Below are 26,341 nucleotides of genomic sequence, written 5' to 3' on the forward strand. Positions count from 1 at the left end.
CATTGAACCCTATGTTCAAGTCTGGAATTGAGGGGGGGTGTCCGGACCGCTGGATCCCCCCCTCCCCCTTAGATCCGCGCCTGGCGGCGCCTATATAGCTTGTGCAAACAATACAGGCGTGTTGTTGAGCATCATGCTCGACAGTTCCGGAAATAATGAATGAACGCTGTGAAAGTAAAAAAAAAAAAAAAAAAGAGAAAGAAAAGCCGTGGAAAGTGCTGATACTTCCTCGTTGTTTCACAGTTCAGCTCGCTACGCTTGGGATTGCATCGAAAAATGAAGGAAGATCTGCTTGCTTACCAGCTGCCTAATCTAGTCCACCGTCACTACTGCACCTGCCACGTGTTTGTATCAATCAATCGTTGTACATCACGCCCATCTTCATTTTGTACGCCAAACTCGTATTTGAATATCCCGCGATAAAAACGTGGCACGACGACAGGTGTCGCAAGGTGCCATTTGTTGTTTATATGTCCCTCTATCCATCGCTCTTACTACGCGATGCATTTTCCAGTCTATTTTTACCTGTTCATATTATCTTAATATTAATGATTGCGTTTAAACTGTAAAGATTTTTCGCTCGTACAACCTTTTGTTTGTTACGATCTGCTAGTGACATGCACACTTTTCCAGCAGTGGCGCATTGGTAAATGTAAACGGAACAGGGCCGGTTTTACCGTTCTGCTATTACATGTGTCTTCAAGCATTCGTGTTTCGACGCATACGGCATGAAATTGTGATGCCCAGTGGTTTTTGAAGTGAAATGATCTGTGCAGAAGTTCTCAACAGACATTGAATATCCCCCCGCATCTACATCACTTGCGCAATCTCACCAACGTTTGTGATAATGAGGAAAGTATCCGTGCAGCACATCCAAGAGCTTCAGAAACGTGCTGAACAAATACGGAATGTGTGCATTCTCGCTCATGTTGATCATGGTACGTGCTTAAACCAAACTCAAATCGAATGTCTTTCTATGACAAGCATTTACCCTTTATTTGCTGCAGGAAAAACAACACTTGCCGACTCTCTCATCGCAAGCAACGGTATCATATCTCAGAGGATGTCAGGAAAGGTAGTTCTACCAGAAAGTCCACTGACGAAAGGATGAATTGTTACTGTTTTACTTTACAGTTACGATATATGGATAATAGGAAAGACGAACAAGAAAGGGGCATTACCATGAAATCCAGCGCAATAGCTCTGTACTACGACAGGAGTAAGTATACTGCGTTGAGCGCAGAGACTTACCTATGGTGATGTTCGTCTGTTCATGTTATTGCAGGAGACCTCTTAGTGAATCTTGTCGATTCACCGGGTCACGTGGACTTCACGAGCGAAGTGATATCGGCTGTACGTCTTTGCGACGGCGCTGTCCTTGTGGTCGACGTTGTAGAAGGAGTTTGCGCACAGGTGTGTTGCAGGCGATTTGTCATTCACGTCAGCTGTCATGTTGGGTATGCTAGGTGCAGCAGGTTCCGCAATAGACGCAGACAAACCAAAGACATGTTATAGATAAAACCAACAGCATGACAAGTAGGGATTCGCAGACATCGAAATCTGTGCCACTGACACGTACAACGCATGGATGCTGGTTAATCCTTACATTCTTGTTCGTGTTCTGTAATCTCATCTGGTAATACTCACCTAATTATAATTACGACCAATGACTAAAGAGCACACTATTTTCACAAATAACCTTGGGGCTCCAGCAGGGGAGGTTGCCCCCCCCCCCCCCCCCTCTTGCCCCCATCTCGGTACTCACATGGTTACGCTCACTCTGAAGTCAGCCCTGAAAGGGTACAGCTTTGACAGCTCACTAGGCAATCATTTCATGCTATACAATCAACCCTCGATTTATGAACAGCATGCGTTCCTAGGAAAATCGTTCATAAAACTAGGGATTCATAAATCGAAGTTCACAGTGAGTGGGGGGGAACCTGAAAGTCTTAGAATGACAGGAACTGCATTGTGACATTTTATGACATTTATTTGCTTTACAGTTGCTGGTGTTCATTATTTATTTCTGAAAATAGGCAGATACCCCGTTTATCAGCTGCAGTCAGTGCCGATCTCGTCGCTTCGATCCTTGCCACCCGTCCATTGCGACATTCGGCTTGAAGTGCCAGCTGCTGGCATGCCAGAGAAACAAAGTTCATTTTCTTATCTCTTATCTCCCGAGTATAGGACATGGGGTAATACGGGTTTGCACCTGCCGTACCAATTCATATGCTAATGACCTGGACGGCTGTACTCATCCCACTCATAAATCGAGGTAAAAAAGGTAGACTCTTCTAGGCTTGTGCCTAAAAAACGTGTGTGGAAATTGAGGTTCATATACCGAGGGTGAAATACGTGGGAAGTGCTCCATTCCGTGACGAAACCGTTCGTAAAGCGAGGTTTTATAAATAGAAGGTTGACTGCATTTGACGAGTGCAGGTATGTTGCATATACCCACTGGCGTAGCTGGGGAGGGGTGGTTCCGAGTTTTCACCTCCTCCCCTCCCAAATGCCACCTTTGGTAGTGCATTTGGGAGTGGGAAACGAGGGGGACATCCTCCTCTCCCATGTAAAGTCCCACATAGAACCCCTCCCGAAATATTTTTCTGGCTATGCCGCTGCATGTACCCACGTGCAGTACCTCGCAACTTTTTATGATCCACAGACTAAGGTATCACTGCAACTTGCTTGGTCTGAACACCTGAAGCCATTGTTAGTGCTGAACAAGATAGACAGACTCATTCTGGAGAAGAAGATGACTCCATTGGATGCATATGTACGTCTCTCCCAAGTTTTGGAACAGGTAAGTGAGAAAATGGTATCTGTTTTTTGTAATTTTTGTTATGACTTTTTGATATATTAGCTATCACTGCTATTAAAGGGGTTGCAACTCTGTGTCTCAAGTTATTTGGGATAAATGTGAAATGCAATTATTTGCATCGATGTGAACCTGCATCCCAAGTTTTACAACACAGTGGGTGATAGACACGTAGAGAACTGCTCTACTCTAGTGTGCAATACGATGTGTGCATGATGTGACGAACCCCACTCTTGCATAGAACGTAGAATCTCGAAGCATGAAAGCACTTGCTGCAGAAACATGTTTCTGTCACTTGATTGTATAAGAAATGAAACGTAAACAAAAATTACATGCTCGGAAATTTTCAAATTTTTATAGCCTTATCGAATATTACGATTTTGGAACAGAATCGAATGTTTTAGTACATGTGATCTGTTATAGTAATGAAACTTCTACTCATTTCTACCTTTTGTGCAGGTCAATGCTGTTGTGGCGGAGCTATTCACGACACAGGTGCTCGAGAAAAGTTCCAAACCTGAAGACGTCCTTAGCAGCCATGAAGAGCAGGTTAGGCTCATAGCATATTCCAGTGCCTCCCAAACTCTGCTACCCTGTGACCCATCGAAAATATAAGATCTCTAGTCCTCCCCTTGGGCTTTTTGATTGCAGTGCATGAACAGTAATACAACAAATTGATTTTGACTTGCTGAAATTATATTTAACAGTTAACATAGTCAGGGTGAATCAGCCAGGCTAGAAACTTTTGCAAAAAGAGAAACAAAACATGGCAGCAGGAATTACTGTTACTATTCACTAAAGTGAGCTTGTTTTTTTTAGACCTCATGGGTGGTCCGCTATCGCGAGTTTTTTGTGACGCATTATAGTGGGCAGAGCACGGTCTACGGACATCATTTGCTGTCCCTTTTTTCAAGTAGCCCAGCCATTTTGCGACCCCCCCTGGGGGGTCGCGACCCACTGTTTGGGAAGCACTGGCATAGTCATTTCAAGAAAATTATTCCGTCTTATTTATTCTTCATCAATTGCTCAATGTAGGTATTCGATTGGAGCAGCGGCCTGCAGGACGCAGATGATTCCACCGTATATTTCTCCCCTGAGCAAGGCAATGTAGTCTTTGCAAGTGCTTATGATGGTTGGGGGTTTAGGTAAGTATATTACAAAAAAAAAAAAAAAAATCTTGCATGCAAGTACCATTAAGAGTGCACAGATTAACGTTTTCTTCTGGTGTCTTGCTGCCGCGTAAGGCAGTGTGGAGCAATTTGCAGAGCTCTATGCCGAGAAGATGGGCGTGCGTAAGGAGATTTTACAGAAGACACTCTGGGGAGATTTCTACATCAATACAAAGACAAAGCGCATTCAGAAAGGAGCACAGGTGATCATGTTTGTGATAATTTTCCCAAGATAGTAGTATTCACATGTGCAACAGGGCATAGCGTATGGAATGTTGGTTATTTGAAAAGTGTCGCATGTGCCTAACTTATGTCAAAACACTCTTAAGCACTAAGAACACATCAATATGTAACTAGAGACATCTATTTTGGGGTAATGCCCATTTTTACCCTTTAATTGGGTTTTGGGTAACACAGTGTGATATCTGAAAAGTGAAGTTGTTAATTGTTAGGTTAATTGTTTTGAATTGTAGTGAAGTGAAACAGGACTCTGTTGATTGGTCAGTCATTCAAGCGATGATCTGATCAATCCAGATCAGAAGCATGTGTATTTACAGCGCATATGCATGAGGAGCACCTGGCATCACTAATAGATAAAAGATAGCAATTGATTATTGAGCCTCACATCTTAGCCCAACACTTTATTTAATAGTGGCAATTGATCGACAATGCCGTCTTGATTTTTCAACCCTAAAAATGAAAACGGTTTTTATCTTCCAATAGTTGAAGACATATAACAAACAATAGAAAGGAAACATCCTGGCCCTGAGGAGGGCATTGGTTCTAGAGCAGTGTAGATGCCTTTGGTGTTTCTAGTCAATATGTGTCTACTCTTCTTCTAACAAATTGTTGACAACTAATGAGTCCTTGCAGTTCCATAATAACATATTTTTTTACGCTCATACTTTTCTACTTGCCTAAGTTCATTGCCTCTTCCTACACGCGCCTTCATTGATCCTTTCTGCCACCATAGGCCAAGGCAAAGAAACCACTGTTTGCCCAACTTGTTCTAGAAAACATCTGGGATGTCTACGACGCAGTTTGTACTCGAAGGTGAGGATGCGTTTTGAAATACTGCACTGTCCAAAAGACAGTGAGGTGGCCTTACAAAAAGGCAACACATGCTTGACGTTTGTGCATGTTTCTGACACAGAGATCAAGTAAAGACTGAAAGAATTGCAAGTTCTTTGGGCTTGAAGGAATCGCGTCACGGTGATCCGCGCTCTAGGCTACAGAATCTCGTTTCACAGTGGATGCCTTTAGCAAAAGCTGTCCTAGGTTTGATCCTATTGTCCTCTGGCCTCTAGTTATTTAAAAAGTTGTTTGTGCTGCTGTTGCTTTAGCAGACTGATAATTTATGAAATTTCAATCTAGAGATGACTTGGGGTCAAGCTCCTAGCCCCAAGCAACTGGACGACTCCAGAGCTGAGGCCCTGCTATGTCCGGCGTCGCGCCGCTTCGACGATCTTCCAGCTGCCAGCCGAAAGCTGAAAGATGGTTAGTGATTTGATCAGTGATGTAATCTGCAAGCTATGTGCTGACTACAATATGCCATATTTATTCAGTTACAACATGCATAGGGCACTGTGTTTTTGGATTTTATGCTGTTTGAAAATCGGGGGGGGGGGGGGGGGGGGATCGGGTTTTGTTTCGGGAGCCGTAAAACAGGGTAAAATCGGGCAATATCTGGAGCAATTCTTGGAATTTAGGTTGACAGAAGATGTGGAACAGCTGTGCTGAATGTCCAATGCTTGATGTTCTCCAATGCCCATATTGTTGGCTGAATTGGCACTTTGCAAAGTTTGTTTTCGGGTTTTGCACGAAGTGGTGATGATGCAAATCGGTGTGTGTGTTTGTGTGTGTGGTGGGGGGGGGGGGGAGGGGGTAGAGATGGGTTTTACTCTAAAACAGAGGGCCCTAAACATACACTTCTTACAAATTGTGTACCATGCAAACCTGTGGGAAAGAAAAGAAAAAAAACTACCTCGCCTGCATAAACGCTCGTCTCTTCTCACAAGTTCGCTGTTCCTGGTATTTTTAAGATAAATTGGTGAAACTAGTTTGTCTTTTTTTGTTACACTCATTTGATTCATTATTTTTGTGTAGTTTGAGCAAAAAGAAGGTACATACATCTTGTGATCAAGTGTACATGGTCAATTTTGCAACACCCAGACATCTTTGCCTAGTGCCTGGATTTGTGCTTTCAGACATCCATGCAACATTATTCTTGACGATGCTTTTACATGTTGTGTTGCATATTTTGTTATACATTTTGTTCTGTGCAGCTTTCTTAGCCTGCTCTAGTAGCATGGAGGCCCCCACAGTTGTGTGCATCTCTAAGATGGTAGCTGTTGATGCAAAGCAGCTTCCCGAAAATAAACCACGGTAAGCCTTTCCTTATTCACGACCTCGATCCTGTGAAGCTGTTCTCTGTTGTTATTGCGCAGATTTTTGACGCCCGAAGAAATGGCAGAGAGGCGCGAGGAGGCTCGCAGAAGACACGCAGAACGGATGGCGCAGGCAAACGACACTTCCGTAGGGTTGCCAGAGACGGTCGGTACACCCATAGAGGATCAGAAGACAGAGGTTGAAGAACAAGAAGACACAGTGTTCGTTGCATTTGCACGAGTCTTTAGTGGGACACTGAGAAGAGGACAGAAAGTGTTTGTACTTGGGCCAAAGCATGACCCGGCAAAGTTTTTGGAAAAGGTGAAGTATTTTTGCGAGCAATTCTGCAGCGTATCATACCCGCGGAAACGTCTGCTGTACATAGAACATTTTTATGCTTTCCGCATTGTCGCTTCGTAGGATGATAGAATCAGTTAATGCACTGTGTTATGTGAAACATTTTCTACATCATGGGACGATGATGCAAAAGGGGCACAGAGCGTGCCCAATCTTAGCTCCCCAAGCAGCACAGCATGTTGGCCCAGTATTGGCACAAGATTAGGCCAGTATTGCCAATATTGGTCCAATATTGGGCCAACATGTTGTGCTGCTTGGGTCACCTGTGGCCTATAGGATCACCTCCTGTTCTGCAGACATGGGAAGAGATCGCACAACATTGTGACCTACACCAGTGAGAGTGTTAGTCTAATATTTTCCGATGTGGTGGTCGCCGCAACGTCTCGGGGATTAGGAGCACTTACCGCATTTTCTCGAATCTAAGACGACCCCTGACTTCAGGGTATAAGACTTTGCGAAAAAAAAGTGCAGAGATGGGAAGCATTATAACAGTTGGAAACGACGCACAATACCATTTATTCATCACCACTTTCTTTGCCGCTGTTTTCTTTGTCGCTGTCTGCCCACAGCTCATTGTGCTCCATTCCGTTCAAAGCATTAGACAAGCCATACTTTTTAAAAGCGCGCACGACGACGTCATCAGGCACATCGCACCAAGCGTCCAAAATCCACTGCGGTGGCGCAGTGCTTTATCTCTCCCTGTTGCTTCAGCCCTCTTATAACATTTACTTCCGATACTTGAAACCACCTTGCCGCCGCTAAATTGTTGCCACATTCAGTGGCGAAAGCGATAACTTTGCGTTCGACCCACGACCTACTAGGTTATAACGACCATGTCGTAGGCACCCCTTCCCAGCGCTGCATTTGGAAGCTAGCGGTGGCGCTACTCATCGGCTCGGTTATTGCTTTCTCAACTTCTACAATATTTTGTACTTCAGCTTACCTTAGTATATTTGCACAAGCGATGGATGTCCCACGGACGATGTTTCATTCTAAAATTGATTATCATCATCATTCTGCGTGTTTTCATCGGAGCTGTTGCTGTCGTCTGCTACGGTAGTCGTACGTCTGCTTCTGCGCATTCAAAATTCAAATTTCCATTGTCCAATCATGATGTGGATCTCACGGGCCGATGAGTAGCGCCCCTAGCCAATTGTGCGGACAGGCTCCTCATAGGGGTTGCCGATTGCATGGTCCTCATAATCTAGTAGGTCATGGTTTGGACAAAGCAGTGACGACACCATGACAGTCCGTCCCCGTTTGCATTGCTTCGTTTGTTTTGCACTGGCTGGCGCTGACAACCTCAACATGTTGTATCGGTAGCACTGCGCTATTGGCCCGATCCCGTCACCCGCTCCCACTTTTTCGCCTGGCCTCATTGTGGCGCGGTCATTCGAATCTAAGACAACCCCCGACGTTGGAACACGAGATTTTGAAAAAAAAAAAGGTAGTCTTATATTCGAGAAAATACGGTAAACTTGATTCACAAAAGTGGGGATCTGGCAACGGATTTTATTTTAGAAGAAAGGCAGGAGTTTTATCCATGACCGTATTCACATTGGAGTACCCTTGTACAATGTGCCTCAATGCAGTATTGTAGTCTGTGATGCGACTTTTAAGGGGTATACACCCACATCTGCGCAGGGGCGTGAAGTAAACCCGGAGCTGACACTGGCTGACCTGCCTCCAGACGAGCACGTTACTGTGGCCACGGTGGAAAAGCTTTATCTTCTGATGGGCAGGGACCTAGAAGCATTAGACGAAGTGCCAGCGGGAAGTATCTTGGGTATGTACCCCTACATTGTCCTTAACTGTGGCCCGTTCGACGAGCGAAATGCACTAGGTAGCTAACGCGTTTCAGGCATCGGTGGCCTGGAGAAACATGTCGGGCGGACAGCAACTCTATCTACGGACGTTGCCTGTCCACCTTTCGTGGACGTCTGTGGTAGCAACATGCTAGGTGCAGCCATTCTGCGTGTGGCCTTGGAACCAAAGGCAGGAGTGCAGGACATTGGGGTGCTGCGCAGGGGTCTTAAGCTCCTGCAGCAGGCCGATGCCTGTGCTCAGGTTCTCGTACAGGAGACTGGAGAACACGTCCTTGTTACGGCTGGTGAAGTGCACTTAGAGAGATGTCTGCATGACCTGGTCAACAGGTGAGGATATGCAGGACTGTTATAGTTTCTCTCTCTCTCTCTCTTCCCCCCCCCCCCCCTTGCTTTTCCTCGTTGTTGTAAGGCAGGTTCAACGCCTCAGTCCCATCACACTCAGAATCCTGCCCTGTGAACTGCAGAAGTCTGGTGAGCACAGTAATATCTGTGATGGTTTCCTCCCTATACTTACAGCAGCCAGCAGTGCTATCACAATGATCATGATGCTGGAAGCATAGACAGCCCTGTCCCATATTGCGCTGCAAGCTTACTTATCATCTTTATTCTGCAGTTTTCCAACTTTTGCTACAGCGCAAATGTTAAACATTTGTTCTACGTGTTGTGCAGTGTTATTGTCAGAGTTCTCTTGGCTAAGAGATGGTAGTCTTGTTCAATATTCAGATTGAATATTTATAGATTTGTATTTTTCTTTAAAAAATTATGTTTTTTTTTATATGAAGAGGCATTGTGATGGTCCGACAATGCTGGAGATTTGACCGTACGTGGCCCTTGCTTGTTCTCACATTATGTTGACTCGGGTTTATCGAAGTGTTATTTGGCCATTGATGTTTGCCTTTATCCTTTGGAGATTAGCATTCTTCAGTGATAGAATGCTTGTGGTCTCTCTCGCTTTCTCCACATTGCAGGTTTGCTAAAATTGAAATTGACGTCTCAGACCCTATCGTACCATTTCGTGAGACAGTGGTGGAGCCGCCAAGAGTTGACATGGTGAATGAAGCTATCGAAGACAAGCAACCTCAAAAACAGGCAAATAAGGTACCAAAACGGTACACCGAACGGTACAATACCGCACCTTAACACCTGCACTTCCTCCTCGTGCCCTTCTAGGGCTCCGGTGATGAGGAGGACGTCGGTCCAGATGGTGTCGTGACTGTGTGCACGGCTGACCGCAAGGTGACCCTGCGCGTGCGAGCTGCACCCCTTCCCTCTGAAGTGACGCAAATGCTCGAAGAACAAAGTGCGCTCCTGAAAGACTACAGCCTTGCATTAGGTGGTCAAATTCCTGAAGCTCTCCTACACCGGATAGCCGACTTGAAGTCTGCCCTGGAAAAAGCTTTTAAGGAAGCCGGTTGGGAAGACAATACGCTAGACCAGTTCTGGTCGTTGGGCCCGAGGCGGTGTGGCCCTAATGTACTACTGAATAGAGTACCAGGCTATGCAAGACCGTCTTTGTGGCCAGCTAGGTAGGAAGCCCTTGACCTTTCCATCTATCCTTGTGTCACGTTCAGTGCAATGAATATTTGGTAACTACGATATGTTGATAACGGTACAATTATCTTTTGCTTATAAGCAAAACGGAGCTATGCTAATTGGTGTTGTTGAACTGCACAGCAGAGAAGTGCCGAGATACTTTCATCTTTAAAGCATAAGAAATTTCACTCTTCTCAAAAGCTCCGTGCTTTTCAAAATGGTTTAAAGTATGTGCCTTCTGTTGCAGCAGTAATGTGTCCCAATCTGAGGCGGGGAACTCTCAGAGTAGTTGCAGTCCAGACAAAGACGACACAAAGGGACTGAAACTTTTAGATGAGTTAGATCACTGTGTGGTAAATGGATTCCAGCTGACAACGCTGTCAGGTCCGCTGTGCCAAGAGCCAATGATGGGAGTAGCATTTGTGATCGAGGTAAGTAGGCAACCTTGTCAGCATTCCTCCGCAATTTTATGATGCGGTTAAGCAATATCGCTGGTACGAATTATTTGTGTTGTAATCTTTAGGGTTGGGAAGTGTCCTCCGACAGTACAACAACAGGAGCAGCGCAAGGTCCTCTGTCAGGGCAGCTCATTTCTGCGATGAAAGATGGATGCCGCAGAGCATTCCAAGCCCAGCCGCAGCGTCTCATGTGTGCCATGTATACCTGTGCCATCCAAGTCAACACTGATGCGCTCAGTAAGTCTTGTTTTTGGTTGTGGCACTTGTTTAGTGCTACTAGCTGTGATGTTCGCAATGGTGTCTGCGAAGATCCGTGAAAGGGTTGTGCTGGCAATATTCCGGGCTGGTGTAAAAAGGCTTCATAGAGGAATAGACGAGAATGAAAGTAATAACGAAGGAGAAAACTTATATGACATGTTGGCAGGCCAAAACCATTTGAAGACTTACAGTGCTGATTAGTTCGTTTTGCACTGTGGCGTACTTCTCAATACTTTTTAATTTTCCATATCTATTGTGCATTCTTGTTTAGAGATATTTAAAGAAATTAAACTGTTGGATTTTTTTTTCTTTTGCCTGCTTTATTGCTTCATGCTGCCTTTTCACGTATAAAGATCCCAAACTTGCTCTAAAATCTACTGGCATGCCATGTAGGTTGTAGAAAGCAAAATAGTCACAGATGAATTGCAGACGAATTTAGATGTTCGTCAGAGCATTGAGCAGAAGTTTATTTATTGAATATGCACTTAACATTCTCGGAGGCATTAGTGCACTCCCACCAAAACCACATGCGCCTCGCAACTTCGAGCTGTTTGCTGTCGTCCTCTTGTTTGGGCGAAGGACCAAGGAGGTAGCTCTTCAGACAGTAGGGGAGAGCGGGAAACAGGGGTGCTGCGCAGACAGCTGACCTACTTGCGGAGTATGTACGTGAGGAAGAGGTGTGGGAGAGGTAGCTGTGTTGCGATGAGATGAGAAAGATCACACTTTACGCATCATTTTACGTTAGATTTAGGGTTGCTCGCAGTGGCGTATCTAGAGCTACCTGCGCCCATGGCAACATGGTTAACATGATGTCTTTGGGGATGCGTTTTCGTGTAGTCCGCACTAGGTTTCACACTACAACCTCCCTAATGGCGGGTGCTTTAGATCATTTATGAATGTGCCAGGTTGAGTGCCCGACCTGGCACATTCACATCCGACCACATAATCGCGCCCCTGTTCACCTGGCGCCCATGGCACCTGTCCACACCTGCCACACCCTAGATACGCCACTGGTTGCTCGCTTTCGGCATTTATTCCTGGCGGGATTCGGCGGTTGGTTTTCGCCATTTATCTGTTTCGTCAAATTCCGATATTTTCGGCATTCTAAAACGTTTGTGCAAAAAGTAGGTAGGAGGACATGGAGAAGGCAAATAATTTCCTTTCCCCTGGTGGAGGGTTCCACGTGTACTTGTACCCTCTTGACCCAGTGATCAAGATGTTACAGGGGAAGGCTTTTCCCTGAACTAGAAACCAGCAGCTCCGTAAGGCGGTATTCCCCGTATTACACCTGGGAACGATATGTGGAGGAGAAACGAAAATGTGATTCCCAGGAGGAAGAAAAGTGCAGTCGGGTATCAGCATTTCGGCATGTATAGCATTATATGCAAGAGTATTTTTCGTAGTTTTCCGGAACATGCCGAATTTCAAAAAAAAAAGAAAAAAGAAGAAGGAAAGGGGAAAGAAAGCGAAATTTTCGGCTCGGTCGTCTTCGGGCAGTTTTCGGCACATGCCGAAAACTCTGAACCCTACAACTTATATTCCATCGTTGCGTTGTAGCGCTGCCGTTAATGTGCAGCGCAGATATGCGTTCCTTGGTATGCGTAGGTGACAGTGAAATCATCAAAGAATAGGTTCAGCCACAGTACATGCGCGAGAAAATGCGAGAAAGTTCAGAAGGGCACGCTGACGTCCACTTCAACCATACCAAATACTGTAGAGATGGGACGAACCCAAAATTTTTCGAGTCCGTATCTGAATCCAGGGAGCTAAGGTTCTACGAATCCACGAATCTTACGATTCCTTTCTTTAAAAAAGAGTTTAAAAAGCCATTAAAAAAAAACTTCTAGTGAAGCGTGTTTTGGAGCAAAATATATGATACCTTTGTTTAACGAAAAACAAACTAAATGATGCTTCAGATTCAGGAGAAAATATACCCAATATAACAATGAAAAAATGTCTAGGAAGCAAGCGAGCTGGTGAAGATGATGCATAATGTAAAAACCCCGAGACTACCTAGCTGTGTTTGAGACTTCGTGTTTGTGTCTGTCCCTTCGTGTTCCCTAGTCTCGGGGTTTTTTTACATTATGCATGCCCATATAGTTCTTCTTAAACGTAATTTATTTAACGTGTCGTTCATCGACTGCAAGAAATCCAACAACCACAAGCAAGAACCAGGTTACTTTTAAACTTGCAACGTAACAGTTCCTGCCTGAACTCTTCAGCCTTTAGAGTATTGTAAGCAAGCAAGCAAACAATGAGGCTTTCCAAAACGGGATTAGGCAAACCTAAGCCTTTCCGCGGACTCTGGAGGCGCCAATTTGAAAAAAGAAACAAACGAACGTGGTTGGTGGATTCGAAAGATTCGAGATTCGATTCGATTCGCCGTTTTGGGCACTGTGATTCAGATTCGCGAATCTCGAATCCCTCCCTATAGGATTCGCGGATTAAGGTTGGCCCATCCCTACCAAATAGCAAACAACCAAGTGTGCACATCGATAGAAAAAATAAAAATAAAATAAAAAATAGACACGATCACGTGGTCGATCCAGTGGCTGCCCTTCCGGGTTACGGGGCAGCAAGCTACGACGATACGCACGCACGCATGCACGCTTGCCTGGGACAAAAGAGGAAGACAAGGATTGTTGTGCTCGCGGAAGCACGCTCTCTCGCTCGTGCAAGAAGTGGAGGGCACCAAGTGCATCCGCTAATGTTACTCACGTGCCCCGCGGTGTCGCACCCCGAAATTCCAGTAAGTCAGTCATCGCATTCGGAAACGTGTGAACTGCTCATCCGTATGCTGGCACGTGTCCCAAGTACCCGTACAAAGAGCGACAGAATGAGTGGAGAACACGCAGGACATATACATCACGATAGGACGAGTGTTGTGACACTTGTATGGGCGTCTCTTCACGGGATAATGTCAGCGTCCAGGATGTGGTTCTGGTCGAAGGCCCGAAAGTTTGAGTACATGTAGAAGCTTGGGCCAGGGTACCTCAGGAGTGGCTTCTTCTAGGTCACGACTCAGATCTGTGGGAGACAGCAGACATTAGACGTGTTTCTGGAATGGAAAAGTTGCTTGAACACGCCCGGGGCCGTTACAGAACATTCAAGTGGGCAAACTCAACGCACGGACCGACCGTTATGGCGTGCCGCATGGTCACGGTTGTCTCGTGGCGTAAAGCTACGAATTGTCATTAGCGTGTAACAGGTATAGACCTATAGAAAGCCCAGTGAGTTCATTAGTGTAGGAATCCGTCCAGTAGCGTAGCCAGAAAAATATTTCGGAAGGGGTTCTACGGGAACTTTATATGGGGAAGAGGGTTTCACCCTCGCTTTCCCACTCCCAAATGCACTACCAAATGTACAATTTGAGGGGGGAGGGGGGGTTGAGGGGGGAGGTTCACCGGAAGTGAACCGTTAAAAAAACTGTCGGTAACCGGTTCAAATAACGGTTCACACCTACCCAAATTAATAATAATAATTCGGGGCTCTGCGGCGCGAGACAACTGCGCTACCTAAATTACCGACTGTGGGAGAAATTTAAATTATGCCCAAATACAAATATAAACAAATAAGTTCCCAAGGAAAGAAGGAACCATCCCTCTAAAACAGTATAGCAGTTTTTAGCAGGGAAGGGTAACGGTAATGGTAACGGAAACAGAAGCGGTATATTACCGAAATTGGAGATGGTAACGATAACGGAAACACATACCAGGGTCCTCCATTACCGGAAACAGAAACGGAAACGAATTTATCGCAGGTATTGAATTCGGGTAATGGCTATTCCTGTTGTGCGATGACATTTGAGTGACGTTTCATTTTTTTTTTTTTTTTTTCGTTTTGATGACTCCATTTCCTGTGATGCTCTAAATACTACACGAGAGCGCGCAATACTGGATCTCGAGGGTGCCTCCGTCGCTTACCTTGCCCCAGCCCTCATAACTAATGATATCAACACCATACTCCACCACAGCACGAGGAGGAGGCACTAAGATGTTTAGTTATTTTGTATTTTTCTTTTTTCATTTCACCGTGGCCATGGCGGTATTATTTACTACTGATAGTGTCCACTTATGAATGCGACATTGGATGAAGGTTACGCCCGTCAGGAGTTGCTGGACTCCGAGTGACTGAACACATGTTCCCTTTTCTTTTCTTTTTTTTCTTTCTTTTTTTTATCTTGCAAGATGTGCGCATCCCAACGACGTAAAGTTACTTGTGTAGTGTGTACTCGTGACACCGTAGCAGCACTTGGGCAAAACAGGGCACTGATAGAACCGGACAGGCTGTCATCCCGCAGCTCTGTAACAACCGTTCCATTACCGGAAACACTAACGGAAACGTAACAGAAACGAAATTGAAATGCCGGTATCAGAAACGGATAACGGAAACGAAAATATAGCAGTATCGAAAATGGAAACTGTAACCAAAATAGGTCCGTTACCCTTCCCTGGTTCTTAGTGCACTACTGTTGTCTTCCTCACTTCATTCTCTTTGCATTTGTCTCTATACATTACCATCTCCACATTACATTTACTACAATACTATACATCTCATTACTCGCGGTGCTGTCACTGAGCTCGAAAAGCCGAGATTTGAAATAAATGAAAGATTGTTTCCGAAGTTGAAGTGGTGTTGTGACGTTGTGTTTCTACAGCAGCTACTCTCTCAATCCTGGTGTCTGAAATTTGCCACGGGGATCTTTGTTTTTCACACGTCCCTTTTGTGTATTACACCAAGTAGCGAACTGAACGTTGTCGAAAGCATTTCACTATAACAGATTTTAGCGATGCTGCATCCATTAGGACGGCGTGCTAGTTGTGTGCTGTTCGCTGGAAGATTACAGAAATAAGTTGGTGACGAAGGCGACGAATTCTACGTATGCACATCGCGTTAGAGTAGAAATCTGATAAAATAGCATAACCGCAGACAATCTGGTGCATGGACGAAATCCATGATGAAACACGCCTGAGCATACGTATACACAACGAAGCTCAAACCAGCAAAACACGTTTCTGGTTGAAGTAAAAGTGTTTTGCTGGATTGACCTTCGTATATGTTCGTGGTAGCCCCCATGCTCAGGCTCGTTTCATCATAGAGTTTTAGAAATCGTTTATTGTTGTTATCGGCAACAGATGGGACTTAGATTACTTATGTTTATTGTTTCCCATTGTAACCTTGACTCCCTTTATAATCTCCTCTTTCGGTTGCTTTCACGGGCACAGAGCTCATAAAGTTCGTTATGGCGCAGTTAAAAGCACCTCAGAACACCGCGAAAAAAGAAAAAAAAAGTGTGCAACTATTGAAGCCAACCACCATTTAGAATGATATCACTCAGTCTCCTGATTTCCTGAGAGCGTCGGGGTATGCATTTTCATGACAATTCCGCGGCTGTTTTCGGATAGATGTGGACCAGCTCCGCGTGTGAAGTCCAGCCCAAGAAGCGCTACCCCCCCCCCCCCTCCTCTTTCTCAGAGTGCCAGTCATGACTCGCAAAACATTCAGAGTGTTACAAAAAGGCGTACACCATAAGAGTTTCAACAAAGCGAGGCTCAGCATTATCACTGTAAGTGATCACTGGCTCGAAACCTACGAGGAACGTAGTCTACATCGCCCGCTCTCTTTTAATACTGATGTTGAGCAGATGGTGGTAGTCTTTGCCACTAGTGGGTTCATGAGCATGAGCAGAGCATCACCGTTTAGTACGCTCAGGACCAATCACTACGTAGGTGAAAGTTAAATGTTATAAGGGTACCAGCGCAAAATTGAAAGGATTTGCGATTTGTTACGAATACAGGCCGTGCGCTTTTCACTTACAATTACAATATGTGCGAAGTGTCAAATAATGATACGGCCCCTGTTCTGAATTTGTCAGATAAAATTCTAATTGGCAGTTAACTCCATTTAATAGTTAATTAGGCAGTTAATGTGATTTAATAGTGCTCGTTCCTCATCCTCCGTGTTAAACCATCCCAAAATCGGCCATGGGTATTGGGATCTCCTGTCCTTGTCTGCCACATAAAATTCTCTCTCTCTCTCTCTCTCTCTCTCTCTCTATATATATATATATATATATATATATATATATATAACAACAAAAATGTTGTTGCGCTATACACGTACCTCAGCTGATTTCGCCTACAGGGACAGAGACATTCCGACGGAGGCAAGTTCATATTAAACCGTTTAGAATTAACCGGTTTTGAACCCCTGTGTGTTGCTTCACTGAACCTGAACTGGAACTGAACCCTTATGGTCGAACTCGAACCGAACATAATAACATTTTCGGTTCGACTCTCCGGTGTATACACCTACGTATAAGCCGTGTGTATGCCTGTTGACGACTCTTCATCAAAACGTAACGTAATATCAGTGATGGCCACTAACTACTTCTACAGTAGTTTAACTATAACTACTAACTACTTCGCGATGGAGTAGTTTAACTAGTAGTTCAACTACTTTTCAGGGGAGGTAGTTAAAACTACTTCTTTAACTACTGCAATGTATTTTAACTACATCTATAACTACTTAACGTTCTTCGTCAACACAAATCCCATTCTGTAGTGTTTTTGGACACCTAAATATGAATCACAAGCAGTGATAAAAGTGAAGATTTAGTACACATGCACGGCACAATTGCTCTGCACCTCCGTTCTCATCAAACAAGTAGCTCGAGGTAAAAGTCGGAAGCACAGTCGTGCCGTAAAGCTTGCGGAAAAATCGGAAGTAGTTGGTGCCTGCAGTAACCTAACTACTGTAGTTAACTACTCGAAATAGCAGTTTAACTAGTAGTTGCCACTACATTTCTGCAAGTAGTTGCTAACTACTTTTTAACTACAATCAGGTAGTTTAACTAGTAGTTTAACTACATGTAGTTAACTACTGGCCATCACTGCGTAATACTATAACGATACTAACCTGTAGTTTGTGTCTCGTCGACGGTAACCCGAGAGGTGCGCGGTAGCTGTTGGTGGCAGAGCATCCCGTAGACGCGTATACCCGGTATGTTTGCGTAGGGCGGGCTTGCGTGACGAACTGGGCCCAGGAGATTGGCCCCCGTGGGACAGCGACACACGACTAGGTAATGCGCTCTGCCAGTGCGGACGCTCTGCAAGGCCAGGAGTTGCCAGTCTCGAGGTGCCCGGCAGCGACGCACTGTCGAAACGGGCTCGCACACCTAAAGAAAATGAATTTTAGTTTCGATTTTATACCACTGCGTAATGTCCGAACAATACTGGCTCGCTTGGATTAGTGTGTTATGAAATAATGGCGATGTGGGAAAGAAAACCCTACAGTTGGATTCAACTATTTTCATCTGGCTTATATATGTGTCTTGCTCGGGAGTATGCAGAATTGTGCCAAATTGTCGGGTCGACGCGCTTTCGCTTCCTGATTCGCCTGTCACCGTAAAGACCATCGTAAGCGCAACGGTTGAACGAAAACGCAAAGATTTTAGGGTTCTTCGAACTCGCAGAGCGACCAGGTAAGCTGCGCTTGCATTGAATGTAGACTCAAGAGGCTTAGGCACGGTTCGCCGGTTTTATCGTCACCGTAAAGAAATCTCTTAGCATACCTTGACGAGGCTGTAAGCTGTTTTGTCCTTCTTTGCCGCCTGAGAAACGAGCTTTACGCTGCGGTCGTCGAGGCGGTCTCCGGGCCGTAAGGTGCAAGCGCTGCCCGGACAGGCACACAAGGACTGGCTCCGGTTGAGCGGCACGTGGAGTGCAGCGCACACCTGCTGGTTTGCGCATTCTGGCAGTCCCCTGTTGCCAAATCCCTGATGGAAAATTTGTTATGAGATGCAGTGCGAAAGACAGTACTTCACGGGTACGTTTCAGTGGTACCACCCTCGTCGAAATAAACGTAACGGCTGAAGCGAAAGTCCTGCATTACGAGTACGTTCCTCAACCACTGAGTGGCTAGAATTACTATCGTATTTTGAAGGACTGCGACAGTTCAGGTCGGGCGTCGAATCCGAAAAGCAAAGGTTGACATGCATGCTATACCTGTGGCTATACGGGCTTAATCGTGGCACATTTTTGGACACTACAGGGTTAGTCTCGCAAACGTTACACATTTTGACCGCATCTTAAAAATAGAAGACAGGGTTTGTCCAACACCAAACTTTGCAGACTGATAGCCATTGGTCCGAAGTTCTGTTGGAATTTTTTGTGAGCATGATGGTCCCGTAGAAGAAATATTAAAAAAACAGGCAAAATCTCACTCTATGCATTTTCTATGGCCTATATCACTCAAAAGCAGCCATTTTCTGCTGTGTGCGCTTCACTTTCATTTCACCACACACAGGTGGCACCAGCGTAAAGAACAAGAGGATTGGTGAATAACGTCAGAATCGGCATATCACATCGTTGTAGGCAGCGCTACCTGTGTGAAGTGATTTGAACGTGAAGCCGACACAAGAAAAAATGGCGGTGTTTGTGTGCGATAGGCCATTGAAAATGCATGGGGCGAGGTTTTGCTTTATTTTTAATTTTCTTTCTACATGACCATAGTGCTTACAAAAAATTAAAATGAAGCTTCAGATAAATGGCTATCAGTCTGCAAAGTTTGGGATGGGCCGAATATAGTTTTCTATTTTTACAGTGCTGTCGAAATGTGTAACGTTTCCTAGAATAACCCTGTATATATAGTGCTCCCTGATGAAGACTCTGTCGACATTGTACGACAGTGTTTCCCAGATTGTGGGTCGCGAAACGACTTGGGAACTTAGAAAAAAAAAGGGGGGGGGGACAGCAAATGATGTCCTTAGACCATGCTGTGCTCACTATTCTGCGTCACAAAAAAACAACAAAAAAAAAAACTCGCTGTAGCGGACCGCGAGGTCTAACAAACAAGGTGACTTCGGTGAATAGGACCTGCCATTCCTGCCTTTTTTTTTTTTTTCTTTTTTACAATGGTTTGTAATCCAGCTGATTCACCCTGACTATATTAGTTGTCGAATTAAATCTTAGCGTCAATTTTGTTCATGCACTGAAACCGAAAAGCTCGCGGCATTGCAAAAAATCGGGAAAGGGGGGTCGCGACGCGATATCTTCTATTTTTTATGGCTGCAGAGTAGCAGAGTTTGGGAAGCACTGGAATACGAAATTATTGATGTGGGGCACGAATTCGCGTTATCGAGCTATGGAACACGGAACTACACATGGTCTCGGTTGACTGAAGCGGTATAGCTGGATTCATTCTCACCTGTTGGGCTGCGGTAACCAGAACGAGCGCGAGGATCAGGACAGCTGCTGACGGTGCGGACGGCATGGGGCGAATGTGCTGCCACGGGCCGTCGACCAGCCTTTATGGGCGCCCTCCTAAGGTCACCCGTCCGTGGAACGTACAAAGGATTATAACGGTGCTTCGTGTCTTTCCAGGGCAGGTGTACGCTGTGTTGGGACGGCGTCATGGGCGCGTCCTGGGTGGTGACATGCACGAAGGTTCCAGCACTTTCGAAGTGACGGCGGTGTTGCCGGTCGTCGAGAGCTTCCAGTTCGCGAACGAGATGAGGAAGCAGACGTCGGGGTTAGCCAATCCCCAGCTAGTCTTCAGTCATTGGGAGGTAGGTGGTACCGGGGATTTTCACCCCGGAGTGTGTGGAATGCCATAGGGAGTTGTGACGCTGGGAGTTGGTAGATTTGCTGTAGAATCTGACCTTCGAGATCTCGCCTCCTCCGACGGTTTTTTACGGCTTTTGTTCGCGGTTCTGCCAGTTTCACTTGGTGGAAACTTAGGGAGCAACGTGCCTCGAGAACCCCACCAGAATATGAGAATGAATATTTTTAGCTGCTGTATGTCTACGAGGCGTCGCCCGTGGTTAAACTAGCGTAAAACGTTTTGTATTAAATGTCGTTTGGTTTTGTGTGTCTTAGTTTGGCCATCCTATTGTATCGCTAGGAAATACGTAATATTTTATTCTTCATATTCCTATTCTTGTGCGATACTGCGTCCGCAGCCCGAGTACATGAATATACTTCCGTGTCTATTCGTTTTTAGTCTTGTATGATTTTACACGAAATTCGGGTCCTGCATATCATGAAATTACGGTGCGAGTACAGACGAAAAATATATCTTATTTCGTACAAGAAAGTAACCTCCTTCAATGGCTCGGTACGCGTAGTACAAATGCCGTCCGTGAACATTACCGCGCTTCCACGAATTTTTGAAAGAACCCACAAAGCTTCATAGTTTCGGACTCTCCAAGAGTAACGTGACGTCACCGGGAGCTGTCTGTCTCCTAGCAACCGCGCGAGTCGTCTGGCCCCACGTTGGAAGACTGCCAGCAGCTGTAGTGAGGAGGAGACGGAAATCCACATTCGAGGGCCAATGTTGCCAGACGCGTTGGTAGATTTGGCAGCCCGCGACGGCAAACTTATCTAAACTAGAAATTAATTTTGTGACACTTCCGCGTCACATATGGAAATAATATTTGGGGGGAATGCTGTGTGAGAAACAAATTTTAATAGGGTAAATTCTGTAAAATTCTGAGGACACGAAATTTAGTCGGTGGCCACTCATTCACCAGGAGGCATTCTGCGTTCCCCAAGCCGCACGTGCGACCATCGCACTAGCTTAGCCTGCGTACGAGGTCGTCTTCATATGACATGTTATTCTAGCGACCATTTTGGTAAGGATTTCGTTATAATTGGAACATTCCTGGGCAGTCCACTCCGCGGATTCGCCCAGTCATGGGACGAGACTGTTTGAGGAGACCAATGGACGTTCCACATTGTCGCGCTTTTTGGGGACAGGAAGAGGGAACGTGCAAACTGCCGCTTCGTTTGCAACAAATGAATGCTGTTCCTTTTATGTTGGTGTCAAGGTAACAGCATCTTTCATTCCACAACGAGAAATTATTGCACCCCAGTCATATTACGTGAAGTTTTTCATGCAATGTCACTCTGCACAAGCATTAACCTGTGGGCTTCGTCTTTTTCTTTTTTTATTGTGGCTATCTGGATTTATTCACTACTTCGGGATTTTATGTCGAGATCCATTATTTTCTTGCTGCACCATTTGCATCACCAGTGATTCAGCTTGCTGCATTTTTTGTATGTATAGGGCCTTGTGTTTTAGGGCTAAACCCATTTTTACCCCCCCGATATGCATCATCATCACTTGGGATAAAACTGGAACACTAACTTGGCAAATTGCAGTGCAGCCACCACTGGAGAATGCTTATCACTGTACATTCAGCACAGCTGTTCCACACATTGTGTTCATCGAAAATGTGAGAAGTGCTAGTTTTTTTTTATTTTCCACCCAGTATCGCCCGATTTCACTGTTTTACAGCTCCTGAAATAAAACCAGGTCCCCCCCCCACACACACTTTTCACAAAACAAAACTCGAAAACACAAAGCCTTATGTGTATTGATGATAATTTACACAAAACAAAACAAAACCCGAAAATACAAGGCCTTATGCATGTATTGATGAGAATTTAGAAGAAGAAATAAAGTAACCATCTTCCAGACAGTGGACGTCGATCCATTTTGGGTACCCTCAACAGAAGAAGAGTACCTGCACTTTGGAGAGAAAGCAGATACGGAAAACCGGGCACGGAAATACGTGGATGCTGTCCGTCGGCGTAAGGGCTTACCCGTTGCGCAGAACATCGTGGAGCGAGCTGAAAAGCAGAGGACGTTACATCGCAAGAAGTGACCTTTGTTACGCATCCTTGTGCAGTGAGACTATATGAGACACATGTATATAACGGATGAGAAAGAATTTTATTACAGCTAATATTACGTCTCTCCACCACATTTCACCGAGTACGGCAGAGATCTCCTAGTACCATTGGGTTGTATCCACTAAGAAACTTGAGTTCAGCACGTCCTTCCGTCGTCCACCCTGAAAAGTAAGCAATTGGGTTTCAGCTAGACGCTCGTTAAAAGGGTATTGAAAGTATCCTTCATTTGTCATTTTCCCCATTATATTTGCATCATAATACCATCATAAAACCTCATAGTCTCAGAGCCCCAATTAATCTAGGAGGTGCCATAACGAAACGTGCTCAAGCACTGCAAATTCAGCGGAAGAAACGGGAAATATTTCCAGATAGTTTATATTTAGTGCTTCTAGTGATGACTGGCCCCTAATGTTATAATTTTACATCAAGGACAAGAGGAGCATTATAACAAATTTCACTACAAGCCTGGGGTCCTCAACACAAAGCATAACATGCTTGCCTTCCTCTCTGTCTCTGCACAGACAAAAACGTTAGTAGGCAATGCTGGCTAAGCAGCAACTAAATTATTCCAGTATATGCAACACAAAACATTTTAAATGAGGCACGCTGAGCTGCCTCCTTGTTGCATTTGCCTGTTCAGTTGGAAGCACATTATGTTGCTGTATGTAAAAAAAAAGGGGGGGGGGGGAATGATGCCACCACTTAAAGTAATGGTGTGGCTAGGCGTTTTCGCAACATGAGACGTGGATGCTCTGTACTGTGTAATTCTGAAAAAGAAGCTAGCACCTTTACGGTTCTGGATGAAGCCTCTGTCAATGTAGAAGTCCAGGCAGCTTTCTATCTCCTTCTCGTTGTACTTTGGAACGTGAACAGGCACAAACGGTTCAAAGAACTCCAAACCCTGCAAGGTCATTCCACTGTTACTGGATTGAACAGGTAGATATTGAACAGATATCAGAATAAGTCCTTTTTTGCTAACCCATCAAACTCTGTGCTTAACGTACAAGCCTTTGTGACAGAAAATTAACAAGTTCTTACATGCTTTCCAAGAAGATGGTGAGGGTAGTAGCTTGGCACATTTGACCATTTTAGGTTGTGATGTCTTAAGGAGAGGGCAAGTTCATCCACAACCACCACCACAGCTGCATTACACCAGTCACCCTTGAGCACCTCAAGGAAGTGGCGGACAAGTGACAGGTCTTTGGCGGCAACCTGGTACGTAGAGGTTGAACGGAGTTGGACAATAGCAAAAGGCACGCGACAGAGGGGCACTTTATGCGTTACACATTGCCCACCACTGACTACCAGGTGTTCTGTTGCTCATATAAGAACTTTATGTTGCTTACATAACTCCTATCTGTGCGTTTGAGATAGGTATCTTGCCAGAAGCAGTTGACTCCGTCTACAGCCACTAGCGTCTTCACCCTAAGACATTGAATCAGAGTATGACAATTAATGTGTGATTGACTGAACAACATACTTTGTGTCAGTACAAAGGAAAGAAGCTACTGCTTGAACGCCGATGTAAATCAGGAATATGTTACAGACAAAAAACAAAATGTGGGGGGTATATGGTAGTAGTTTGATGATGATGTCTAATGATAGGGCATAGATCAGCTATGCTGTTAAAATGTTTCTTCAGAAACTGCTTCTTCATAGCTGCAAAAATACTCCAAAAGCCGGGACACGACGTCACTGGACAAAAAGTAGAGAAACTCCGACTTAACATAACAAAATAACAAGGTTTACTCAGACGTTTCGTCCGCCATGCGACCGGTTGTGTAATCTCTCATTCAGTTTGGCACTGATGATGTCCCGAAACGTTTGAGTACACCTTGTTATTTTGTTATGTTAAGTCGGAGTTTCTCTACTATTTGTCCAGTTCTTCATAGCTACTTTATGCTACTTTGCTCTGGCAACAAAAGTAAATTATCCTTTACTGTACCATAAAAAGAAGCAGTATACTCTACAGTACTGCCTGTACAGCAAACTTAAATGCCCACCTGCCAGCGTTGCTGTACTGCTTCAGCTCCTGTAGCAGTGCCCCAACACAATCGCAGGCGTGTTTGATGCGTTCAACACCCTGCACAAGATACCGACAATAGCACTTTTTTTTTTACCCGGCAGCTTACGCAATAATGACGAAGAGCCAATATAACTCCCTATCGATACTTACATGTTGAATAACATTCACAAGTGGTTCCCCAGCAGCGGTCTCTTCCCTTTCAGACCACTGATATTTCTTTGATGTTGTCAGCTGCATGGAATTTTTTTAAATTTCAACTTCCATTAACATTTAAAAGTTTGCGACACTTTTACCTCGAGCTGGTTGAGGACGGGTGCATTCAGAAAGCGAAAGTGCTGCAGCCAAACGGCAGCATCGACGGGAGAGTCCCAACAGACTTCGTCGGGTCCTTGCGGTGCTGCCTCTTTGGGTCGCTTCACCCAGTGGGGTGCTAATACAACAATCCAACTTATTCGCAAAATGTGCACTGTAGCAGTCCAGAATACATACCCCACATCTTGCTGATGATCAACCAGTCCTTCTGAGTGTGTGCATAGTGCAAAAGGTGCGCGAGAGTCATTGTTTTTCCACATCCATACTTGCCATCTATTAAGATGAGAGTCAAGTTTGATACATGGAAGTAAGTTGTATTAAAGGTGGGTCCACGAGGAATCCCGAATTCTAAAGTTGATATCCACTTGAACATGCCTTCCATGAAGAAAAAACAAAAAAAGTTTCGCAAAATTTGTTAGTGTTTCTTTTTTTTTTTTTTTTTTTCGAAATATTCCCGCTGCATGTATATTAGCCATCTACAATTCCAGTCGGACCTTCAGTTCAATTGCTTTTTTGTCCGGACATCGCCTTTAAAAGACCCCTGTGCCAGGTATGAAGATTGTATATTTCTAGGGGGCATTCTTCAGTCATCTGTGTTGTGGTCACTAGCCAGCGCTAAATGCAACAGCGGCAAGTGCCAAACTTTTGAACGAATATCACAGCTAGTATGAATCGTCAAGACTTTGTGTTGAGTAGCAGCTTGGGCTTTCCTCGCTTGTACAGCAAAGGATACAGATCATTACTCGAAGTGCTGGTAGAGAATAGTCGTAAGACTCCAACAGACTCTTGATCTCTAAGAACGGTGGTCTCACCATAATGCTACACTCTGCAAACATGTCATTCTGCGAAAGAAAGGGAAACATGATTCTGCCAGCATCCTCCACGTACGACTACTTGCCATTTCTCCGAATTTTTTCGGAAACGGATTCACTTGAAAAACTGACGTGATCACTTCGGGGGGCACTGTGTAAAAGAGACCGTCGTGCAGTTTCGTGTGCTTTGCCTGTAATGATGTATGATTTTTGAGTTGAGCGTCAAATAGATCAGTTTGTTTATATTTACCGGATCGCTCTCTGGTGTTCTGAAATGGCATAGAAGGGGTTTCTCTGCGGTCGCAGCCGCAGTTGAGAGGCGTTTTCCACCGTTCCGCAAAAGTCTCTTGCCGACATGTCTACCTATCGCAGAAACAAGAAGAAAAGTAAGGACATCATGGTGTTTGCAAGTGTAACTTGCAGCAACAGCTTTATGAAAATCTATGAAAAAAGATGAATTAAACGCTCACATGTGAGTTTCAACGCCATCGGCCCTATTTTGGGGAGGTGTGTTAGCGGTTACCTCTATCCTTTCAAGACCAGATTAGTAAGCGCGTTTCGTATATAAATCTCATCTGATTTAAGGTGTTTGTTCACTCTGAAGGTTACGTTATAAATCCTAAGACGTACGAATAGGACAACAAACTCTGGCAAAGCAGGGAGTGTGTGTTGTTTAGCTGTTTGCAGC

At 44.8% G+C, this 26,341-nt stretch overlaps 3 protein-coding genes across 3 annotated transcripts; 1 reads left to right on the plus strand and 2 right to left on the minus strand.

The window, feature by feature from the left end:
* Window positions 1-654: 654 nt before the first annotated feature.
* Window positions 655-22,556, plus strand: LOC135388906 (elongation factor-like GTPase 1). The gene is made up of 21 exons (XM_064618783.1): window positions 655-938; window positions 1,008-1,075; window positions 1,135-1,219; window positions 1,286-1,413; window positions 2,666-2,803; window positions 3,278-3,367; window positions 3,854-3,963; window positions 4,067-4,190; window positions 4,961-5,040; window positions 5,141-5,265; window positions 5,362-5,484; window positions 6,273-6,372; window positions 6,435-6,696; window positions 8,377-8,518; window positions 8,594-8,885; window positions 9,527-9,656; window positions 9,729-10,084; window positions 10,339-10,522; window positions 10,615-10,786; window positions 20,191-20,375; window positions 22,287-22,556. The coding sequence occupies exons 1-21, from the start codon at window positions 848-850 to the stop codon at window positions 22,473-22,475; spliced, it is 3,174 nt and encodes a 1,057-aa protein (XP_064474853.1). The 5' UTR covers window positions 655-847; the 3' UTR covers window positions 22,476-22,556.
* LOC135388909 (uncharacterized) lies at window positions 11,308-20,105 on the minus strand. The gene is made up of 4 exons (XM_064618786.1): window positions 20,015-20,105; window positions 18,381-18,584; window positions 17,726-17,984; window positions 11,308-13,834 (listed from the first exon to the last, which is right to left on the minus strand). Exons 1-4 carry the CDS (start codon window positions 20,078-20,080, stop codon window positions 13,728-13,730), a joined length of 636 nt encoding a protein of 211 aa, XP_064474856.1. The 5' UTR covers window positions 20,081-20,105; the 3' UTR covers window positions 11,308-13,727.
* Window positions 22,525-26,264, minus strand: LOC135388907 (small ribosomal subunit protein mS29-like). The gene is made up of 12 exons (XM_064618784.1): window positions 26,124-26,264; window positions 25,904-26,016; window positions 25,740-25,844; window positions 25,575-25,683; window positions 25,019-25,114; window positions 24,823-24,959; window positions 24,680-24,760; window positions 24,507-24,586; window positions 23,850-23,928; window positions 23,542-23,715; window positions 23,290-23,404; window positions 22,525-22,664 (listed from the first exon to the last, which is right to left on the minus strand). The coding sequence occupies exons 1-12, from the start codon at window positions 26,140-26,142 to the stop codon at window positions 22,579-22,581; spliced, it is 1,194 nt and encodes a 397-aa protein (XP_064474854.1). The 5' UTR covers window positions 26,143-26,264; the 3' UTR covers window positions 22,525-22,578.
* Window positions 26,265-26,341: the final 77 nt, after the last annotated feature.

The sequence above is a fragment of the Ornithodoros turicata genome, chromosome 3, assembly GCF_037126465.1.
Source record: "Ornithodoros turicata isolate Travis chromosome 3, ASM3712646v1, whole genome shotgun sequence".
Classification (NCBI taxonomy): Eukaryota; Metazoa; Arthropoda; class Arachnida; order Ixodida; family Argasidae; genus Ornithodoros; species Ornithodoros turicata.

What these genes read in the sequence shown, in the direction of transcription:
- LOC135388906 (XM_064618783.1), top strand. Translation starts at nt 848, where the DNA reads ATGAGGAAAGTATCCGTGCAGCACATCCAAGAGCTTCAGAAACGTGCT. An exon ending in TAGAAGGAGTTTGCGCACAG is followed by an intron (nt 1,414 to 2,665) that starts GTGTGTTGCAGG and finishes TATGATCCACAG; the next exon opens with ACTAAGGTATCACTGCAACT. An exon ending in CTCAAAAACAGGCAAATAAG is followed by an intron (nt 9,657 to 9,728) that starts GTACCAAAACGG and finishes GTGCCCTTCTAG; the next exon opens with GGCTCCGGTGATGAGGAGGA.
- LOC135388909 (XM_064618786.1), bottom strand. Translation starts at nt 20,080, where the DNA reads ATGCCGTCCGCACCGTCAGCAGCTGTCCTGATCCTCGCGCTCGTTCTG. An exon ending in TGGTTACCGCAGCCCAACAG is followed by an intron (nt 18,585 to 20,014) that starts GTGAGAATGAAT and finishes ATTTTCCATCAG; the next exon opens with GGATTTGGCAACAGGGGACT. An exon ending in CAGCTTACAGCCTCGTCAAG is followed by an intron (nt 17,985 to 18,380) that starts GTATGCTAAGAG and finishes CATTTTCTTTAG; the next exon opens with GTGTGCGAGCCCGTTTCGAC.
- LOC135388907 (XM_064618784.1), bottom strand. An exon ending in CAGTACAGCAACGCTGGCAG is followed by an intron (nt 23,929 to 24,506) that starts GTGGGCATTTAA and finishes TCAATGTCTTAG; the next exon opens with GGTGAAGACGCTAGTGGCTG. An exon ending in AACGCACAGATAGGAGTTAT is followed by an intron (nt 23,716 to 23,849) that starts GTAAGCAACATA and finishes TCTACGTACCAG; the next exon opens with GTTGCCGCCAAAGACCTGTC.